General features: G+C 41.4%; 3 protein-coding genes across 6 annotated transcripts in view; 1 reads left to right on the top strand and 2 right to left on the bottom strand.

Annotated features, from left to right (window-relative positions):
* Nucleotides 1-436: 436 nt before the first annotated feature.
* c8h8orf82 (chromosome 8 C8orf82 homolog) lies at nt 437-4,802 on the bottom strand. The gene is made up of 4 exons (XM_067596247.1): nt 4,608-4,802; nt 2,428-2,563; nt 2,291-2,339; nt 437-1,797 (listed from the first exon to the last, which is right to left on the bottom strand). The coding sequence occupies exons 1-4, from the start codon at nt 4,673-4,675 to the stop codon at nt 1,301-1,303; spliced, it is 750 nt and encodes a 249-aa protein (XP_067452348.1). The 5' UTR covers nt 4,676-4,802; the 3' UTR covers nt 437-1,300.
* Nucleotides 4,803-4,978: 176 nt separating this feature from the next.
* si:ch211-191a24.4 (uncharacterized protein LOC100150331 homolog) lies at nt 4,979-11,193 on the top strand. Of its 4 annotated transcripts, none has more exons than XM_067596245.1 (4): nt 4,979-5,137; nt 5,789-5,882; nt 7,880-7,998; nt 9,117-11,193. In XM_067596245.1, exons 2-4 carry the CDS (start codon nt 5,791-5,793, stop codon nt 9,761-9,763), a joined length of 858 nt encoding a protein of 285 aa, XP_067452346.1. In that variant the 5' UTR covers nt 4,979-5,137; nt 5,789-5,790; the 3' UTR covers nt 9,764-11,193. The 4 variants fall into 4 exon arrangements, with proteins under 4 accessions (XP_067452346.1, XP_067452345.1, XP_067452347.1 ...); XM_067596244.1 differs by lacking the exon at nt 4,979-5,137 and adding an exon at nt 5,155-5,317; XM_067596246.1 differs by lacking the exon at nt 4,979-5,137 and adding an exon at nt 5,466-5,686.
* A 1,444-nt stretch (nt 11,194-12,637) lies between these two features.
* LOC137188505 (PH domain leucine-rich repeat-containing protein phosphatase 1-like) overlaps nt 12,638-16,692 on the bottom strand; it is a 23,043-nt gene continuing 18,988 nt past the window's right edge. Inside the window, exons 14-17 of the mRNA XM_067598159.1 lie at nt 16,620-16,685; nt 15,438-15,632; nt 15,105-15,342; nt 12,638-14,582 (exon numbers count right to left, since the gene is read on the bottom strand). Of these exons, the coding sequence (XP_067454260.1) occupies nt 13,419-14,582; nt 15,105-15,342; nt 15,438-15,632; nt 16,620-16,685 (1,663 nt within the window). The 3' untranslated portion in view covers nt 12,638-13,418. The remainder of the gene's footprint in view (nt 14,583-15,104; nt 15,343-15,437; nt 15,633-16,619; nt 16,686-16,692) is intronic.

Raw genomic sequence — 16,692 nt, 5'->3', positions numbered from 1 at the left:
AACAGATCCCTTCATAATGCACACACAATGGAAGTGATGGAGGACAAAATCCACAGTCCTGCTTCTGTGCAACAAATGTATTTAAAAGTTGATCTGAAGCTAATATGAAGCTTCAGCGTCCAAAAGAGTCAAATCAAGTAGATATCTTTCAATGTTACAGTCTTTTTAGTGCTAAAGTCCCTCTTTTTGTTACTATACTTCCACCGCAGCTCAACAGGAAAACACAAAGAGGGAATTTGATGCTAAAAAGACTGTAAATGTGTCAGATATCCACTTGATATGACTAACTCAGACTGCTGAAGCCTCATATAAGCTTCACATCAACTTTTAAATACATTTTTGCATAAAACGACTGTGATGTGGCAAGATCTGCGGTAGAAATGTGACCTGCAACATTTCCTGTCCATGATGTGACACAACAAAAGAACACATGACCTTCAGAGTATCTCATTTATTCAAGACGGATATTTCAGTCACCAGAAACGTTCCTGTTCTTATTCACAACATAATAACATTACATAACTGCTACTTCTTGCACTAGCTGATCTATCTTACCTGTATTATTATGTGCTGCATACATGTGTCAAATGTTTAAATCAAGCAATGGAGCCACTGTAGCTGTTATCATAAATAATGTTTCTGTATTAAATGTATTATTCTAAGTTCTTTTGTATTTTGATGTACAATCACATGAACACTGCTCTGCTCTGACATATTTTCATGTTTCTGAATTTTGTCTTTAAATGTGAAGAAACAGAAAATACATTTTAATATAAAAGAACATCTTTCAGGCTCATATCTCAAATCCTGCAGCTTTACGTCAGTAGTTCCCAACCCTGCATCAGAAATCTAACATGTTTTTTAGATGATGAACAAAATAGGAAAGAAAAGAAAGACACAGTCCTTCTACACACAATTACAGTGTGTTTATTTCTGCAGATTTGTATCTAATCTTTGCTTTTTTTCTTGTGACATGCTGAATAGTTTAATCTCTTCAGGACCTTAAAGATGATTCAAATGAAGGGAACGTAAAGAGAAAAAGTGAGGGGTCACAAGTAGATGCTGCTTTGTTTGCAAGGTTGGGAACAACAGATTTAGCCACTGAAGTCCAGTCCAACAGTCTACATCAAATGTTAAATATGACAAATCCACTTCTCACACGTCATGTGACTCAAGGACATGCTGGCCCAGGTTTCAATCAGTAGCAATCACACTGTGATCACAAGCATCAGTAGTGTATTTTCCTGCCATCAGGATGAAATTTCAATGATTAAGGTGCATCTTTAACCTGTTGGGGACATTATCCGACTCCTCCTTCCTGCCCGCTGCCCTCCTCTGCTATGGGGAAGCTTCCTGCGAGCTCATTGGTCAGTTTGTGTTGCTTCCCTCCCCACAGGAAGTGTGTAGGCTGTCCTGATTGGCCCTGCTCCGGAGCGTAAACAAAGAACGGGCTGAGCTCGATGGCCAGAGCCGATCGGACCAGGCCGACGCTGCCTGTTCGCTCTGAGCAGGGGTGGTACACTCGTCCGCTGGCAGGATGCATGTAAATCGCCTCCGGACGGAAGGGGACAGTCAGCTTCTCCGCCCCGCCGCAGTACGACAGCAGCTCCTGGTCTCCCATGATGCCCTGTGGCCCTGCGGGGCTCTGCAGCAGGTGGGTGAAGACCACAGGTCGGTCATCGCAGCGCATGAAGTTCCTCTCCCTGCCACACAGGGACACGAAGGGGAAGTCCTCCTGGTAACGCCCGCTCTGATTTAAACGCAGACGACTGAAGAAGAAGACCAGGAACTGCTTATCTGATAATAAAGAAACAGATGATGAAGAGTTGAAGGCTTCAGCAGTTTCACACTCAAACTCTGAGCCTGTAAGAAAACATTCTTTATTTTAGGGGTTCACAAGCCAAAAAAGGTTGTGAAACATTACGTTTAGTCAACAAAGTGCCACAAAAGTAGTGAAAAAAGCTCATTAAAGTTTCCCAGAGAACAATGTGATGTCTTTAAATGTCTTGTTTTGTCAGATAAACGGTCAAAAATCAAAGGATGTTCAGTTTAAAGTGACATAAAAATAGAGAAAAGAAGCACATCCTCACATTAGAGAAGCTGGAACCAGAGAACATCTGGTAAATTGTTTGATAAACTGACTAAACTATGCATCAGATATAAATAGTTGTCCATCAATTATCTGATCAAACTAATGTGGAGGTCTAGTTTATGACATGTTAACAACACTTAAATCTAAATCTACTCTATGTAAAATAAAAACTGTGCGTGTGTATTGACGTATTTTTACCTTTGAAGCAGGTGACAAAGTTCTTCACTTTAGTGTCATCCAGGAACAGCTGGAAGCACAAATCAACATGTCACATCAGGACAAGAATCTAATGTGAATTTTTAAAGATTTTGTTGTGTGTCAGCTTCTACACTCACCTGTCCTTGGTGGTCAATATAGTAGAAGTATTCTCGGATGCGAGGTTCGGGGCTCTGGCCCTGGATGTATGTAGCGGCGGTCCTAGAGGCGGTGTAGCCGGCAGGCAGGCAGCGCAGAGCGGTCAGACTCCTCCAGCTGAGAGCCGCAGTCCGGAGGAACAACATGGCCGCGCAGGACCGCAGAGTTATTTTATTCAGATATAAACAGGAAAACAGAGCGACCAGAGTGTCGAAATGACAACCGGTGTTTCAAAGCGAGTTCCTACTCAAAGACGATGTTAAATAACCCAGAACTTTCCCTCATGTTGTTGTTTTCAAAGATGTAACCCGGAAGAGTTTGACTGCTGAAATATCTGAGTTTATTATTGACTGCTGCCACCTAGCGGACAATGACGACCCTTTAATGTAAATATTACAATATTTAACACAAGATAAAGTCAATATAATAATATGAATATGGCAGTGTCATTCTTCAGTCATATGCATTATATATTGCTTGTGTTACATCAAAGCCTCGTGCTGGATTGAAATAGTGTTGTTCTTCTTTCTAGTGTTGTTGATATGATCATATGAAAATCAAATTTCATTTCATCAAATTTATAGAGGTCTATTAAAAAAGTCAGATTTCAGTAGAACTTTGAGGTATTTTTGCTTGTGAGTAAAATTGTTTGCAAAAAATGTAAATATATATATAATAAATTCAACCAGTGAGCTTGAATTTGTCTATGATCTCACATATTATATCACTAATTGAAAATGCTATTAAGCCACCGTCACTACTATCAAAAACGTAATGGCTTCATTCATTCCCAAAAGCTTTGACAATGTTAAAAAGACAAACAGTTTCCTCTTTTAAACAATATACATCATGTGAGCCAGTACAGTTTTACTAGAGGTTACAAAAAGAGATTTACAAGGAACCTTAAAAGGGAATTTTAACTTAGTAGCATATTTGTAGGCAGTCCACATTTCTTCTTATCTATGGAAAAAAAACCTCCTGAAGAATTAGCCTGCAGGGTTGAGTCTATTTTTAGAGTGAATTACACCTTTTATGTGTTTGGCATTTAAAGATTAACTAAACATAACTCCAGGGGGTCATTTTTAACTTATCCTGTATAACTAAGGTGACATTTTATTAACTGAACATGCCCCATTGCTCAAACCAGAGAACTGAAGTCCTTGTGGTGAACCAGGGATTTATGATAATCCTAAACTGTTTGTATTACGATATGAAATTCCTCTGATTGTCAAACAGATTAGATTTAGACTGCATGTTATTTTGGGAGGTTTGTTTTGGTTTTATGATCAATGACATTACTCTCACTCCACACTGTACATCTTCACTACAGTCCTGGAAGTCTGTCTGAAACATGTTTTTAGGTGTGTGTTGAATGCTTCATATGAGTAATACTTATTATTTTCCAGAGTAAAACAGTAAGGTTTTTTTTAACCAAAAGAAAGCCAGCAAGAAGCAAATTATATTCTCTTGGAAAGAGATATGACATCATTAGATTATTAATAGCGAAGCATCAGTGTTAGAGCAGCATGTTACTGTTGTAGCTGCTGGAGGTGGAGCTAGTTTCAACTACTTTATATACAGTTAGCTAGTTTAGTCCAGTGGTTCCCAACCTAGGGGTCGGGCCTCTCCAAAGGGTCACCAGATAAATCTGAGGGGTCATGAGATGATTAATGGGAGAGGAAAGAAGAAGAATAAAGTTCTGATACACAAATCTGTTTTCAGTTTTTGGACTTTTTCTCTAATCTTTGATTTCTGGTGAAATATTGGATCATTTGAACATTTATTGAAATGAAAGCATGTGAGAAGTTTAGAGGGAAAAATCACTATTTGGTGGAGCTGTTAACAACTCATAGACATGTGAAATGTGACCCCGCCTACACACTGCTTTTTGTAAGATGTCAAAAGCCAAAAAGTTTGGAAACCACTGGTTTCATCTTTAACAATGTGTCGTATTTTAAAAGCTTGTTATATTATCCATTGTGTCAAATCTTCATCTGAAAAGTAACTAAAGCTGTAAAATAAATGTAGTGGAGTAGAAAGTACAATATTTCCCTCTGAAATGTAATAGAGTGGAAGTATAAAGTAGCATCAAATGGAAATATTCAAGTAAAGTACAAGAACCTCAAAGTTGTACAGTACTTGAGTAAATGTGTTAACTTACGTTCCACATCTGGAGTCAAGCATCAAATCCTCACATGGGAGAAGCTGCAGCCGCTGACTATTTAGCATATTTGCTTGGAATTTGACTAATCTTTGCAGCTGTAGTTGGTTGATTTAACTGAATGCCACAGGCTTATTCAATAAGCCAGTGGTTTAGAAAGCATGAGTTTATGAGCCATTATCAGAGCAAGCAGCCTACATATTATATTGTGCCTGTATGAAAGTAAATTCCAGTGCAGAGCGATATTGTTGAGTAGAACACAACAGGCTCTTCAGGGCTGCAGAGAGCTTCATGTAAATCACTGGACTGACTAAAGAGTCACATTCCTCCACAACACAGCGACAGACAGACAGACTGCTGCTCACACTAAAAGGCGAACACCCCCTAAAACAGACACCACAACAGACAGAGGCTTCTTTGGCTCCACGGATGGGACTGACATCACACAAAGCGGCTGATTCAGACGCGCTGGTAACGGCTTGAACTCCGTCCAGAAGAGATAAACGCTTTCAGTGAAGCTCCAGCTGTGTGTTAGTAGAGAGCTCTTCCACATACCTGTTAGGTATCTCTTCCGCCTTCCCCCCCCCTCCTCCTCTTCCAGGTAGGGTGGAGCTGTTTCTACCTGGACTCTCACAACAGGCAGAAGACAGGATTTAAGATCTAATAATGGCGGTATAGTTGGACTTTATCGTGCTTTCATCGACTTAACAGTAAGTTTAAAATTGACGGTTAGTTAACGGTCGAAGTGAGTCTGCGGACTTCATTAGGCTAACGTTTTTTAGCTAAATAACTAAACCAGCAAATTAATGACGGTTGTTTTTTTTTCACCGTTTTTGAAGGTACAAACCTGCTTCACGTTTGATTAACAATAAGTTTAGAAATCTTGAATTGTAAGCAAAGTCTCTGTTTGGTTTGTTTTTCATTTTAAATAGTCTTTGCTGATGGTAGTTAATAACATACGTTAACGTTTAAACGTTAGCGAACGTTAACAGCAGCTCGAGCTCCTCTCGGGGAAGCCTGTTTTGTATCATTATAACGTTTAAAAAAAGGAAGAAAATATTCCTAAAATACCTTCTCAGGTCAGCATTAGGTCGTCTGCTGTCTTGTTATGTAAAGTTGGGCAGTTTATATGTTGTTCAAAGGTCATTTTTTTTCTCAAGCGGATCGCTTTCAATCTACAGGTATGAGCCAACCGCCCCGTTCAAACCGGGGACACCGGGAGAAAAACGGAGACCACCGCCAGTACCGAGATGACAGACGGTCATCACCCGACAGGTGAGGTCAATATAGTTGAAGTTCAAACAGCTCAATAGTTTTCCCTTTTAGACTGAATTGTAGTAGGTCGCTCGATACTTTGGATAATTGTCATTCGACAGAAATGACTAATTTCCGACAGAAAAAAGTGTCGCTCGACACGTTTTTTTTCATGTAATGCACCTGTATTTTGTAATGTCGCGGACACCGTCATATTTTGTCGCGCGATGTGATTGGATAGTGTTACTAACGCCGCCATGGAAGTTGTAGTTTTCACTGAACTTGCCTATTGATCTTCTGGTTTGTAACTTTAGATAACTTGTAACATCGTTGTTTAATCAGTCCCGGTCGGGATGGTATAATGTTACTAAACAGGCCGGCTGGAGGACAGATTCCGGTTACCATGGAGACGACCGAAACTGAAGCATAAACTGAAAACGTCGCGCGACTCTTTAAGTTCTGTCGAGCGACCTATCATCTTAAAATGTGTGTAATATTTTCCAACCTCTGTTTTTATGGTCTTATTATAGAAAAATGTACAATATCTAGACAGAACATCAGTTCTGATAGAGTTCGTTGAAAACATTTAAATAGGCTATATATTTTAAAAATTCAAATATAATTTATATTTTCAGATTTCCACAGACAATAAGTGACAAACCATGATAGTCAACACACATTACTAGGGCTGCAACTACCGATTATTTTAACTATCGTTTAATCCGCCGATTATTTTCTTGATTAATCAATTAGGTGTTTAATATTTTTGGGGGGAAAATGCCAAGTTTTTAGAGACAATGGTGATGTTTTCCAATGTCTTGTTTTGTCTGATCAACAGTCCAAAAATTCAAAGATATTAAGTTTACTATCATGTGTGACAAAGAAGAGCTTAATCTCATCACATTTGAGAATCTGCAACCAGCAAATGGTTGCTGGTATGGTTTGGTATTTTTGCACTAATACTGAGATTAGGCCTATTTCATTATCAAATCATTGCTTTACACTCTTTGAGGTTGTTGTTTCCCAAGTAAACATACAACTAAACAATAATGAATCTGCACATTTAACATTGATGACAGAACCTCTTCACATCAAGGCGAAGCCATAACGTGCCTGGATGTAGGGCTGCAACTAATGATTGTTTTTATTATTGATTAATCTGATGATTATTTCACAATTAATCCATTAATCATTTGGTCAAAAAGACATCAGACACAACGTCCATCACAACATCTTGGAGTCCAAGGTGACGTCCTCATATGTCTTTATTTGTCCAAAATCCCACAATAGTAAATTTACAACAATGTATGACCAAGAAAAGAAATAAATTTGGGAGCCTTGAACCAGTGAATGTTTTGCATTTTGGCTTGAAAAATTACTTCAGCGATTATCCGATTATCATAATAGCTGCTGATTAATTATGTCGATCATTGCTGCTCTACATGAGTGTGCCAACCTCACCACAGCCACGCTGAGAGTTAAATATTTAAATTGCTGGGGGTCTTATTTAAAAAAAAAAAACAACTGATGTCAACTGACAAAAAATTAATCAGCAACAATTTTGCAGCAAAAATTCACAGAATTTTCAGTGTTCAGCTTCTCTTTGTTGGATTTTTAAGTCTTCTAAGATAATAAATGAAACATCTTTATGTTTTAGACTGTTGGTGGAACAAAACAAGCAATTTGAAAACTTCACTTTTGGTTTTAGGAAATTGTGACAGAAATGTTATAGACAAAACAATGAAGTGTTTTAATTGAGAAAAGAATTAGTTGCAGCTCTGGTAAGAATACTTAGATAAACTTAAAATATGACAGTTAACTATTGTTTATTACAATTTTATGATCAACTAGTAGGTTATGTTAGAGATATAAATACAATATTGACCTGAAAACAAAAACTAAACTTAGAGAAGATTCAGTTCTGTAACAGCACCGAGTGTTCCTGTTTAAAAGAAAATCTAAATCAGTGCAAAATAAATGTCATTTCAGTAACTTCTTCTTGTGTTTCTCTCTTCCAGGTCCTCCTCTAGACCTCCGTACTACCCCAGAGAGACCGACCACCCTCCACATCATGTGCGGGACGTCCCACGAGTGGAGCACCATGAGTCCAAGTGCACACACATATGCTCCAGGAGAGGTAGGACAGGATCAGAGTGGAGGTTTCTGGGTCGAATGAACTGAAAGCTCTTCTGAAGGAGGTTGAGTCTGCTGCGTCACAGGGTGCGCTTTGGTTTCACTCTGCAGCTCACAGCTTCTTCCCTCCATGAATACTGGTCAGACTGGTTTTCTTGTGTTTACAGGCCTGTTTTCAGAGTTTAGGCTTTGTTCCTTTGATGAGGTGGAAAGCTGATCACCTGATATCTGAGTTTAATAGAGGAATGACATGTAACAAGAGTAGATTCCTCTAGAAATGGAAAAACATTTTGTACAGAGCTGAAGCGAGTAGTTAACTGACAGCAATTTTGATAATCAGTTAAGTACAGTTAAGTATTTTGTGGTTTTCTTTTTTATATATATATATACATTGATATCAAGTGTTTTTAAGATGTGAGCTTTGGCATGTTTATGACACTTAAATGATTCATCTGTTAATTGTAATTTTATACTAGAGCTGTTTTGAAATCTTGTGGAGCAAATCCAAGTCTGGAGTCCTTCAGGGCAGGTCCATGCTGAGTCACAAGACTCTCATGTCTCTGAATGTTGACCATTAAAGTCAAAAAAAGTTTTCTTGGAAGGTTTTTCTTGTAAGTCTTGAGTCAAATCTTTAAATATTTATGCTTTCAAATCCAGGGCTGCAAATAATTATTATCTCATGTTATTGAAACAGGTCTTGTGGTTTGAGCAGGACTGCAAGTTCTGAGATTTTCAAACTCTTGGTCTTTAAGGGTTTTAGGGATTTATATAATTGTTTATAACTTGTGTACAGGTTTGAATAAATGTTCTCTTATATTAAAGTTTGATGTTATAATGCAATATTTAGGTATTTCAAATAAACCAGGACTCTGTACAGTTCCTGATCCGGCTGCTTTGGTTCCTACTCAAAGTAGCTGCTGATCAATTTTCTGTCAATCGGTTGATTGACTGATGCTTTCAGCTCTAGTTAAGTCTCACAGCTCTCTGTGTGTGTCTGACCAGTACAGAACATTTCAATTTTGTTTTATTATTTGTTCTTATATTTATCTTTCTATTGATTAATTGGATGGTTCAGCTGATTAATTGTTATTTTCTTCCTAACTTGTGTCATGTGTTGATTAGGCATCGTTCTGATCTGCTCCGTACTGACCAACGGTTTGGTCCTGATCTGCTTGGTCGCAGCTCAGATGGTGACATCAGGCATGTCGTCCATGGCCGGGTTGGGCGGCTTCAACATCAACTCCAACTTTAACCTGCAGGGCACCGAGCTGCAGCAGGTGCGAGACCTGGACATGCAGTACAGCCAGATGAGAGCGCCGGGCATGTACGGCGGCATCCCCTTCAGCCTGACCTTCGGGGTCGTCTCGCTGCTGTTCGTGGTCGCCGGGAACAAACCCCCCCACCGGATGTCCCGGAAGCTTCTGTTCGGAGCGCTGGCGTTTCAGGCGGTGGGTGCGGTGGGGTACGTTGTGGCCGTCGGCCTCTACCTGCACTTCGTCATCGGGGTCAACGCCACAGAAGTGTGTAAGCGGCGCGAGCGGCTGTACTTACGCAACGGCTACACCTGGATGAACTGCAGTGTCAGCGGGGCGGACGCGGCTGTGGCTCTGTTCGGGCTCATCACAGCCATCCTTTACACCGCTGGGACGGTGCTCACGATCCAAACGATCCGAAGGGTGAAACGCTACCTGAAGGAGCGTAAACACCGGGAGCAGCCTCGATCCCAACCACAGAAAACCCCGATGAGGACTGATACCACCTCTGTGTGAGCAGGACTGATGAGGACGGACTGAGGGACAGTTCAGACTACAAGACTGTCACCATGATTTACCTTTCACACACAAATTTAGAGACAAAAACCCTTAAAGGAGAAGTTTACAATTTGTAAAGTCTGTCTTAAAACAATCCGTTGTTTTTCTTGCTGTTCATACTGGACATCAGAAGATTCTTTCTTAATGCGTTTCCAGTAAAAGTGATACTTATACTGGGGACAAAATCCATAGGTCTTGTCTGGAGATATCTGGAGATAATATGAGGCTTCACAAGTGTGAGTTAATCAGATAAAGTGTGTATTTTTTTGTACAAAACTCCCTCTTTGTGTTTCCACACAAAGCTGTGATGTTGGGATCGTAACAAAAGGAGAATATTTTGAATTAAAAAGACTGAAAACGATTCAGGGCAGGTTGGAAGATAGTGACATGGACGCTGAAGCTTCATATTATCTTCAAATAAAGTTTTAAATACATTTTTGCAGAGAAGGAGGACTTTAGTGGATTTTGTCCCCCATCACTTACAGTTAAAGTGCTGCATTAACAGCAAGAAAAACGTGTCAGTGTTCGTGAGGGCACCTGACTGTTGTGTTAAGACAGTAGTCCAGTAGTCGTCAGCTGTCTGTAACTCTACTACAATCTGTCAAACATGTTTTATTTTATTGTAGCAAACAGAAGGAGGAGGAGGAGGAGTGTCATAACACAAACTGCTACTCCCAACCCTCTGGTTGCCTTTTACAATCAGTTCGAGGACATTGAATAATATTCCTTTTAGAATCAGTTTTAAATTAATTTGTTATTAGTTTACTCATTTTAGCTCACTACGTTGATCTCTAGATATTTGTGTTGTGCGCTCACTCTGTCCGACGTCATTCTGTAGAAATGGAAGGAGATTTCTTTACTCCATTACAACCTTATTCGTGGGTCGTGTAAATCTCATCTGTGATATTTTTACGTCTGCAAACACTGCGTGTGTCTGGAGCGAAACGCATCAAATCTGCACCTGAATAACTTCACTCAGCCCCACGCTGGCTTCCTGCTCGTTTTAGTTGAATGTCACAATCATTCGCTCCAGTCGTGGATTTTTCCCAGTGGAATAACCTCACCTGAGATGAGTTGTGTAGTTTGTTCACCTTCACGTTATCGTAACAACAGTCTGGGATGAAACAGGTCTTGTGGTTTGAGCAGGACAGCAGCTCTTCAGGCTTCAGGCTTTTATTTAGTTAATTTTAAAGTGTTTGTATGTTGGATTATATGACTGTGTGCACTGAGACAGGGATTTATATCAGTGTTTATAACTTGTGTACTGGAATGAATTAATATTTTTATATCAAAGTTTGACTTTTTAATGAAGTTTTGATGTTGCAGCTAAACTGTTTGACTCCTCTGAAGATTTTCTTCTTAAATAAACCTCCATCAATGTGATACTATCTGAGACTTCTCTGTTTTTTTGATTGCAACTGTGATAAAAGCGCCTACAGGGGGCACCAGACCTCCGTACTGGTCCTGTCCTGCTGGTTTGGTCACCCTTTGTCCCTCTCAGAGGCTTCCTGCCATGACATCACTGCTGTGTGTCCCCTCTCTGCTGTCACACAATGGACCACACAAACACAAGAGGACACACCAGTGATGTAACTGTTGGACTGTTCAATCATAATTACTAACAAAAGAAATTCTCCAGAGTGAGGTAATTATCCAACTTCTAAATTTATCATTCCAGAGAACACAGTGTGGTGATTGTATCACGACAGCACGACCAGGGCGACGTGACATTAGTGGAGGGAATTAAAGTTGGTTGCTTGTTGTTGTGCAGCTGCATGTTATATTTTAACCTCGTATATTTTTAGCTCAACCAACTCACCAGCTCATCATTCTTAGTGGTGGAAAGTATCTCAGGGCCTGTACTTAAGTACAATTTTGAGGTACTTGTACTTCACTTGAGTATTTCCAGCATTTGATGCGATTTTATACTTCCACTCTACTACATTTCAGAGGGAAATATTGTACTTTCTACTGCACTACATTTATTTGACAGCTTTAGTTACTTTTCAGATGAAGATTACATTTCACATGTCTATGAGTTGTTAACAGCTCCACCAAATAGTGATTTTTCCCTCTAAACTTCTCACATGCTTTCATTTCAATAAATGTTCAAATGATCCAATATTTCAGCAAAAATCAAAGATTAGAGAAAAAGTCCAAAAACTGAAAACAGATTTGTGTATCAGAACTTACTATTAATAATCTAATGATGTCATATATAATAATATATCAGTCAGAGGGACCAAACCACTACTTTTACTGCAATACTTTAACTACATCAAGCTCATAATACTTATGTACTTTTACTTAAGTAGGATTGTTCATGCAGGACTTTAACTTGTAATGGAGTATTTTTACATTGCTGTACTGGTACTTTTATTTAAGAAGTGAAGTATAAAGTAGCAGTACGTGGAAATACTCAAGTAAAGTACCTCAAACTTGCACTTAAGTACAGTACTTGAGTAAATGTAGTTATGTAGACTTGTAATCTGTTCAAAATACAACCTGTCATCTATTTGTAGTGTCCAGAACTTCAACTTTCTTGATGAAAGTATGAAACGGTCGAGTGAGAAACTGAAGATCCTCTCCTGACACCTTAAAAAAAAAAATCAGAACCCATGACTGAGTTGCGGTTTCACAAAGTTACTCATCAGTACTCCCCCCCCCCCTCAGTAGATGAATGAAACAGACTGCACATGCATCATTCTGCACAGTGAAACTCAAACGTCCAACTGAAGGAAGAAGAAGAAAAACACATTTTTGAGTTGAGTTTTGAGTCCCCCCCCCCCCCCCCCAATCACTCAATCAAAAAGAGAGAAAATTGTCGACACATTGCAGTTATCTGAAAACTTTAATTTATTATATAGCAAAAGTAGCTCTCTTGTGCGGTTTGCCATCATCAAGCAGTCTGAACACTGTTCTGAGAACATTCGTTGAGCTGGTAGTAACTGTAGGATCCCTCCTGTTCAGCATTTACTCACCACTGCAGCACCACTCTGAACTCTGCACACCCCCGAGAACACGAACCTGGAATTACAGCCTTTTGAAATAATCATCTTTTCTCTCAGAGAATATTAGTACGCTTCAGTGACTAGGTCACTTTAAAGTATTAAACTCCTAGGAGTTAGTTCGACAGTTCACTAACTCCGAAGGCCAACAACCATGACGAACAGGGGAAATGTCTGCTACAACAGAAGAACTCAAAGTACCACTTAACAGAATGAATTCCAAAGTCTAATAAAAAGCATTCAAAATGCTTTTTTTTTTCTTCAAATTAAAGATATGGTATCAATTCAAATCAATTACATTAAACGTTTTGATGATTTAATCAACATAAAGTGTTATAAAAATTGCATTGCGTTTCCTGGGGCATAGAGTTAACAGTACAAAATAAAGTAAATAACAAAAAACCGTAACAAAACACAGTCTCTCTGGTCCTTAAGCATGTTCAGAACACTCTTAGGTTTTTGGAGGAAGCGGTACGAATGAATGCAGTGCAGAGCGTCAAGACTGACGGTCCTGATTCCACAGTTCTCCATCCCTGAAACTCAACTAACTCTGAAATACTGGATGAGAAACTGACACCAGCTGTTGTGGAGGAGGGGGACAGAAGTTAGAGAGGTGTGACGAAGTAGTCCGCAGGTTTCTGGTAGGTGTGTGCTTGCTGGTTGTGTGTTTGCATCTGTTCCTGCTGCTGCTGCTGCTGGATGATCTGCCGGACCTCCTCCTCCAGCTCCGGCGGGATGATCAGCTGGTCGTCGGGGTCCGGCTGGGCGGGTGCGTTGAAGTATCCGCCCTGCTTTCTGACGGGGACGTCACCCGCCTCCTCTATGAGGTCCTGGCTCCTCCCTTGGCAGGCTACGGAGCCGTTAGCTCGAGCCCTGCGACCCAGAGTCCCTGACCGAGCCTCCCCGCTGAGGCAAGGAGAGGACGGAGGGGCAGCGGGAGACAGGGAGGAGAGGGGGAGAGGTGAAGGCTCGTGATTCGAGGCGACGGATGGAGGAATGCTTGTGCTTGAGTGTGCATGAGTGTGCGTTTGGGGCGCGGTGCAGTCCCGGCCGTGCAGACAGTGGACGTCAGCCTCCACTTCCACGCGGCTGCCGTTAGAGAAGACGCCGGCGATGGGCTCCTCGTCCTCGCTGTCCAGCCCGTTGTCAGACAGAGCTCCGGAGAACTGCCTCTGGAAGTTCCCACCTCCGCAGGCGGCCCTCCGCATGCCGGCCCGCCCCGGCAGGTTCAGGTGAGACGTCAGAGGTTCGGTTTGGGGCGGCGGCTCTTCCGAGGACGCCGTGGAGCCCACCTCGCTGCTCATTTCGGATGTGCTGAACTCGCTGCTCAGCTCGCTGACTGTTCCTGAGGAGGTGGGCGGTAGCGGTATGCCGTCGCCGCTTGCAGAGGAGTAGGGGTGAGCGCCGGCGTGTGCGTGCGCACCCGGGCCGGGGCTGGGAGGCGGAGGCGGCGGCTCGCAGAAACAGCAGCAGTCTTCGGTGATGCTCAGCTGCACGACGACGGCGCTGAGGCTGTCGGAGCAGCCGTAGCTCTGAGCCAGAGTCACCAGCTTCTTCGCGGCGGCCAGAGCGTCCGGAACGTTCCTGACGGCCTCCACCGCCTCGCTGGGAGACAACATGTCCCACAAGCCCCGGCTGCCCAGGAGAAAGAACTCATCCTGCGGGGTGAGCGTCACCGTGGAGACATGGGGTCGTGGGGTCACAGATGGGCACAGGAAGGAGTATCCCATAATTCTGGTGGAGTCAGTTACACCACTGACTTTGTTATCCTGCAGAGAAGAAGAAGAATGTAATTTATGTAACTAATGATTATTTTTGTAATCAATTCATGTATTGAGATTTAATTAACTTGTTGCTGTTTTCTTGTTAATTACTGGATGATTTTACATCTTCGGGCCACAAAAATGACTCAAATTAAACAGCCTGAGGGAAGAATTTTGCATTTCTTGAACTGGAGATATCTTGTATTTATTGTTATTAATATAACATATCTTATAATATCTTAAACCTGTGACGAGGGCTTGCAGTAGACATCTTTATTTTAGGGGGTCAGAAGCCAAAAAAGGTTTGGAACTATTGATTTAGTCGATAAAAAGTCATCTTTAAATTGTTTTCTATTATGTAACCAATAGTCCAAAACCATAAGATATTTCATTTACACTCACAAAACAAAGAAAAACAAACCTTTTCACATTTTAGAAGCTGGAACCAGCAAATGTTTTGTATTTTTGTTTGATAAATTGAAATATTTATAAATTCTTTGGAAATGAGAGAATGATGCTGGCCGTTACCTCGGTGATGATGGCATTATGCTGCCGGACTCTCTGGTACTCCGGCTCCTCTTTGACAGTGTGGATGGTGGAGAGTTGCATAGCTTTTCCATCTCGGCACAACACAGCCTGGCACCTTCCCACGTTGGCGGCCTTCAGGGTGAAGCAGCTGCCGTGCTCGCCGGGAGCCACCGGGTCGTGTCTGATGTGACATAAAGCCGCTGAGCCGCCCATCCTCTGACCCGCTGTACCGAGTTTCCTGCAGGAGAGAAACACAGAACGTTGTTCTCAAGATGAGCACGTGGAACCGGATCGTTTTCTTTCTGCGTGTCGTTCGAGGAATCGATCGGCTACCTTTGCATGGTGAGGAAAGTGTTGGTCATGTAGTCTTCCTGCCTCTGGCCCCTGTGTAGCTCCTCCGCTAGCACGTCTCCCATAGTGCACTGCAGCAGATAAGGCACCTCGACGTTCTTGTCTCCGTCAAAAACTCCATACAGGGCCTCCCGGATCCCACAGAAGCTGTCCAGCGCCAGAGCAGCCACACACAGCCTGAGAACAACAAACAAGAAAATCCAGCGGTTATCAATGAATAACCAGAACGACGCTGCCAAGAAACACACATGCGGTCGCTGCCTTCATCTCAACCTGCCTTTAGTCTTTATTTATACGCCTGAACGGTTCAGTGACTGCACATCTGCAACCGGTCCAGAACGCAGCAGTAAAGCTCGTTTTTACGACGTGCTGTCCGACCACGTCAGGAACCAAATATGTTTATAGTTGTTCCAAAAAGCCGCAATCAAAAAACTCTGGTTCCTCTCTCACCTCCACGCAGCTTGCAAGCCGATCGCTGTGTGAAGTGTGTGTGAACGTGAAAGAAAGCCCCTCATCTCATCAGCCTTTGGAAATATGGTGGGGTTTTCCGAAGCTATTTGATCATCTGACAGACACGTCTGGAGGAGTGTACTGGCCCCTTAAGACTACCGACCAACTCTAGATCCTTAAAAACACATTACTGTGGTCCTGGTTGTAATGCAGCTGCTTCTACTGCATTTTAAAAAAATATAAGATCCTGTTAATTACATTTGAGACCTGCAACAGTTTGATTCTTGTGTATTTCTGATCCTAAAACTCCTTATTCTCTGAGGACAAATGATAAAAAAAAAAGATCCTGCATAATATCCAAAGTTACAACGTTTAAAAATGTTTTATTGACTGTCAGATGGGCACAAACACTTCTAAGATCTGCTGACCAAGAGCTTTTAAAAGTTCTGGATCAAACTTTAACTGTTTTGCTGAGTCACTGCTTTCTTTTTACAAAAACATTTTTAATATTAATCGCCTTTCTATGATTTGTTTTTCTGCTTTGATTGAGATTTTTATTTTAATAAATAACAGTATTGTATTTTTGTGTATTTTCAGTGTATTGTAACTGTAGTTTGGAAAAGGCCTTTAATAATCTAAATAAAGTTTACTGTGTTGAGATCAGCAGACAGACAGATATAGAAACAGATGAGCGGGGGGGACGAGTCGACTGACTTGTTTTTGACTCCGGAGGCTTCTGTGTAGCCGTGACTCCAGACTGCAGGAGCCCCGTGACTCTCGCTCACGC

Source organism: Thunnus thynnus, chromosome 8 (genome assembly GCF_963924715.1).
Source record: "Thunnus thynnus chromosome 8, fThuThy2.1, whole genome shotgun sequence".
NCBI classification, from domain to species: Eukaryota; Metazoa; Chordata; class Actinopteri; order Scombriformes; family Scombridae; genus Thunnus; species Thunnus thynnus.
The sequence above is the reverse complement of the archived record's forward strand: the minus strand, read 5'-3'. Positions and strand labels throughout refer to the sequence as shown.

What these genes read in the sequence shown, in the direction of transcription:
- c8h8orf82 (XM_067596247.1), bottom strand. Translation starts at nt 4,675, where the DNA reads ATGCTAAATAGTCAGCGGCTGCAGCTTCTCCCATGTGAGGATTTGATG. An exon ending in ATATTGACCACCAAGGACAG is followed by an intron (nt 2,340 to 2,427) that starts GTGAGTGTAGAA and finishes TTGTGCTTCCAG; the next exon opens with CTGTTCCTGGATGACACTAA. An exon ending in CTTTGTCACCTGCTTCAAAG is followed by an intron (nt 1,798 to 2,290) that starts GTAAAAATACGT and finishes CTTTATTATCAG; the next exon opens with ATAAGCAGTTCCTGGTCTTC.
- si:ch211-191a24.4 (XM_067596243.1), top strand. Translation starts at nt 5,737, where the DNA reads ATGTTGTTCAAAGGTCATTTTTTTTCTCAAGCGGATCGCTTTCAATCT. An exon ending in AGACGGTCATCACCCGACAG is followed by an intron (nt 5,883 to 7,879) that starts GTGAGGTCAATA and finishes TCTCTCTTCCAG; the next exon opens with GTCCTCCTCTAGACCTCCGT. An exon ending in ACACATATGCTCCAGGAGAG is followed by an intron (nt 7,999 to 9,116) that starts GTAGGACAGGAT and finishes TGTGTTGATTAG; the next exon opens with GCATCGTTCTGATCTGCTCC.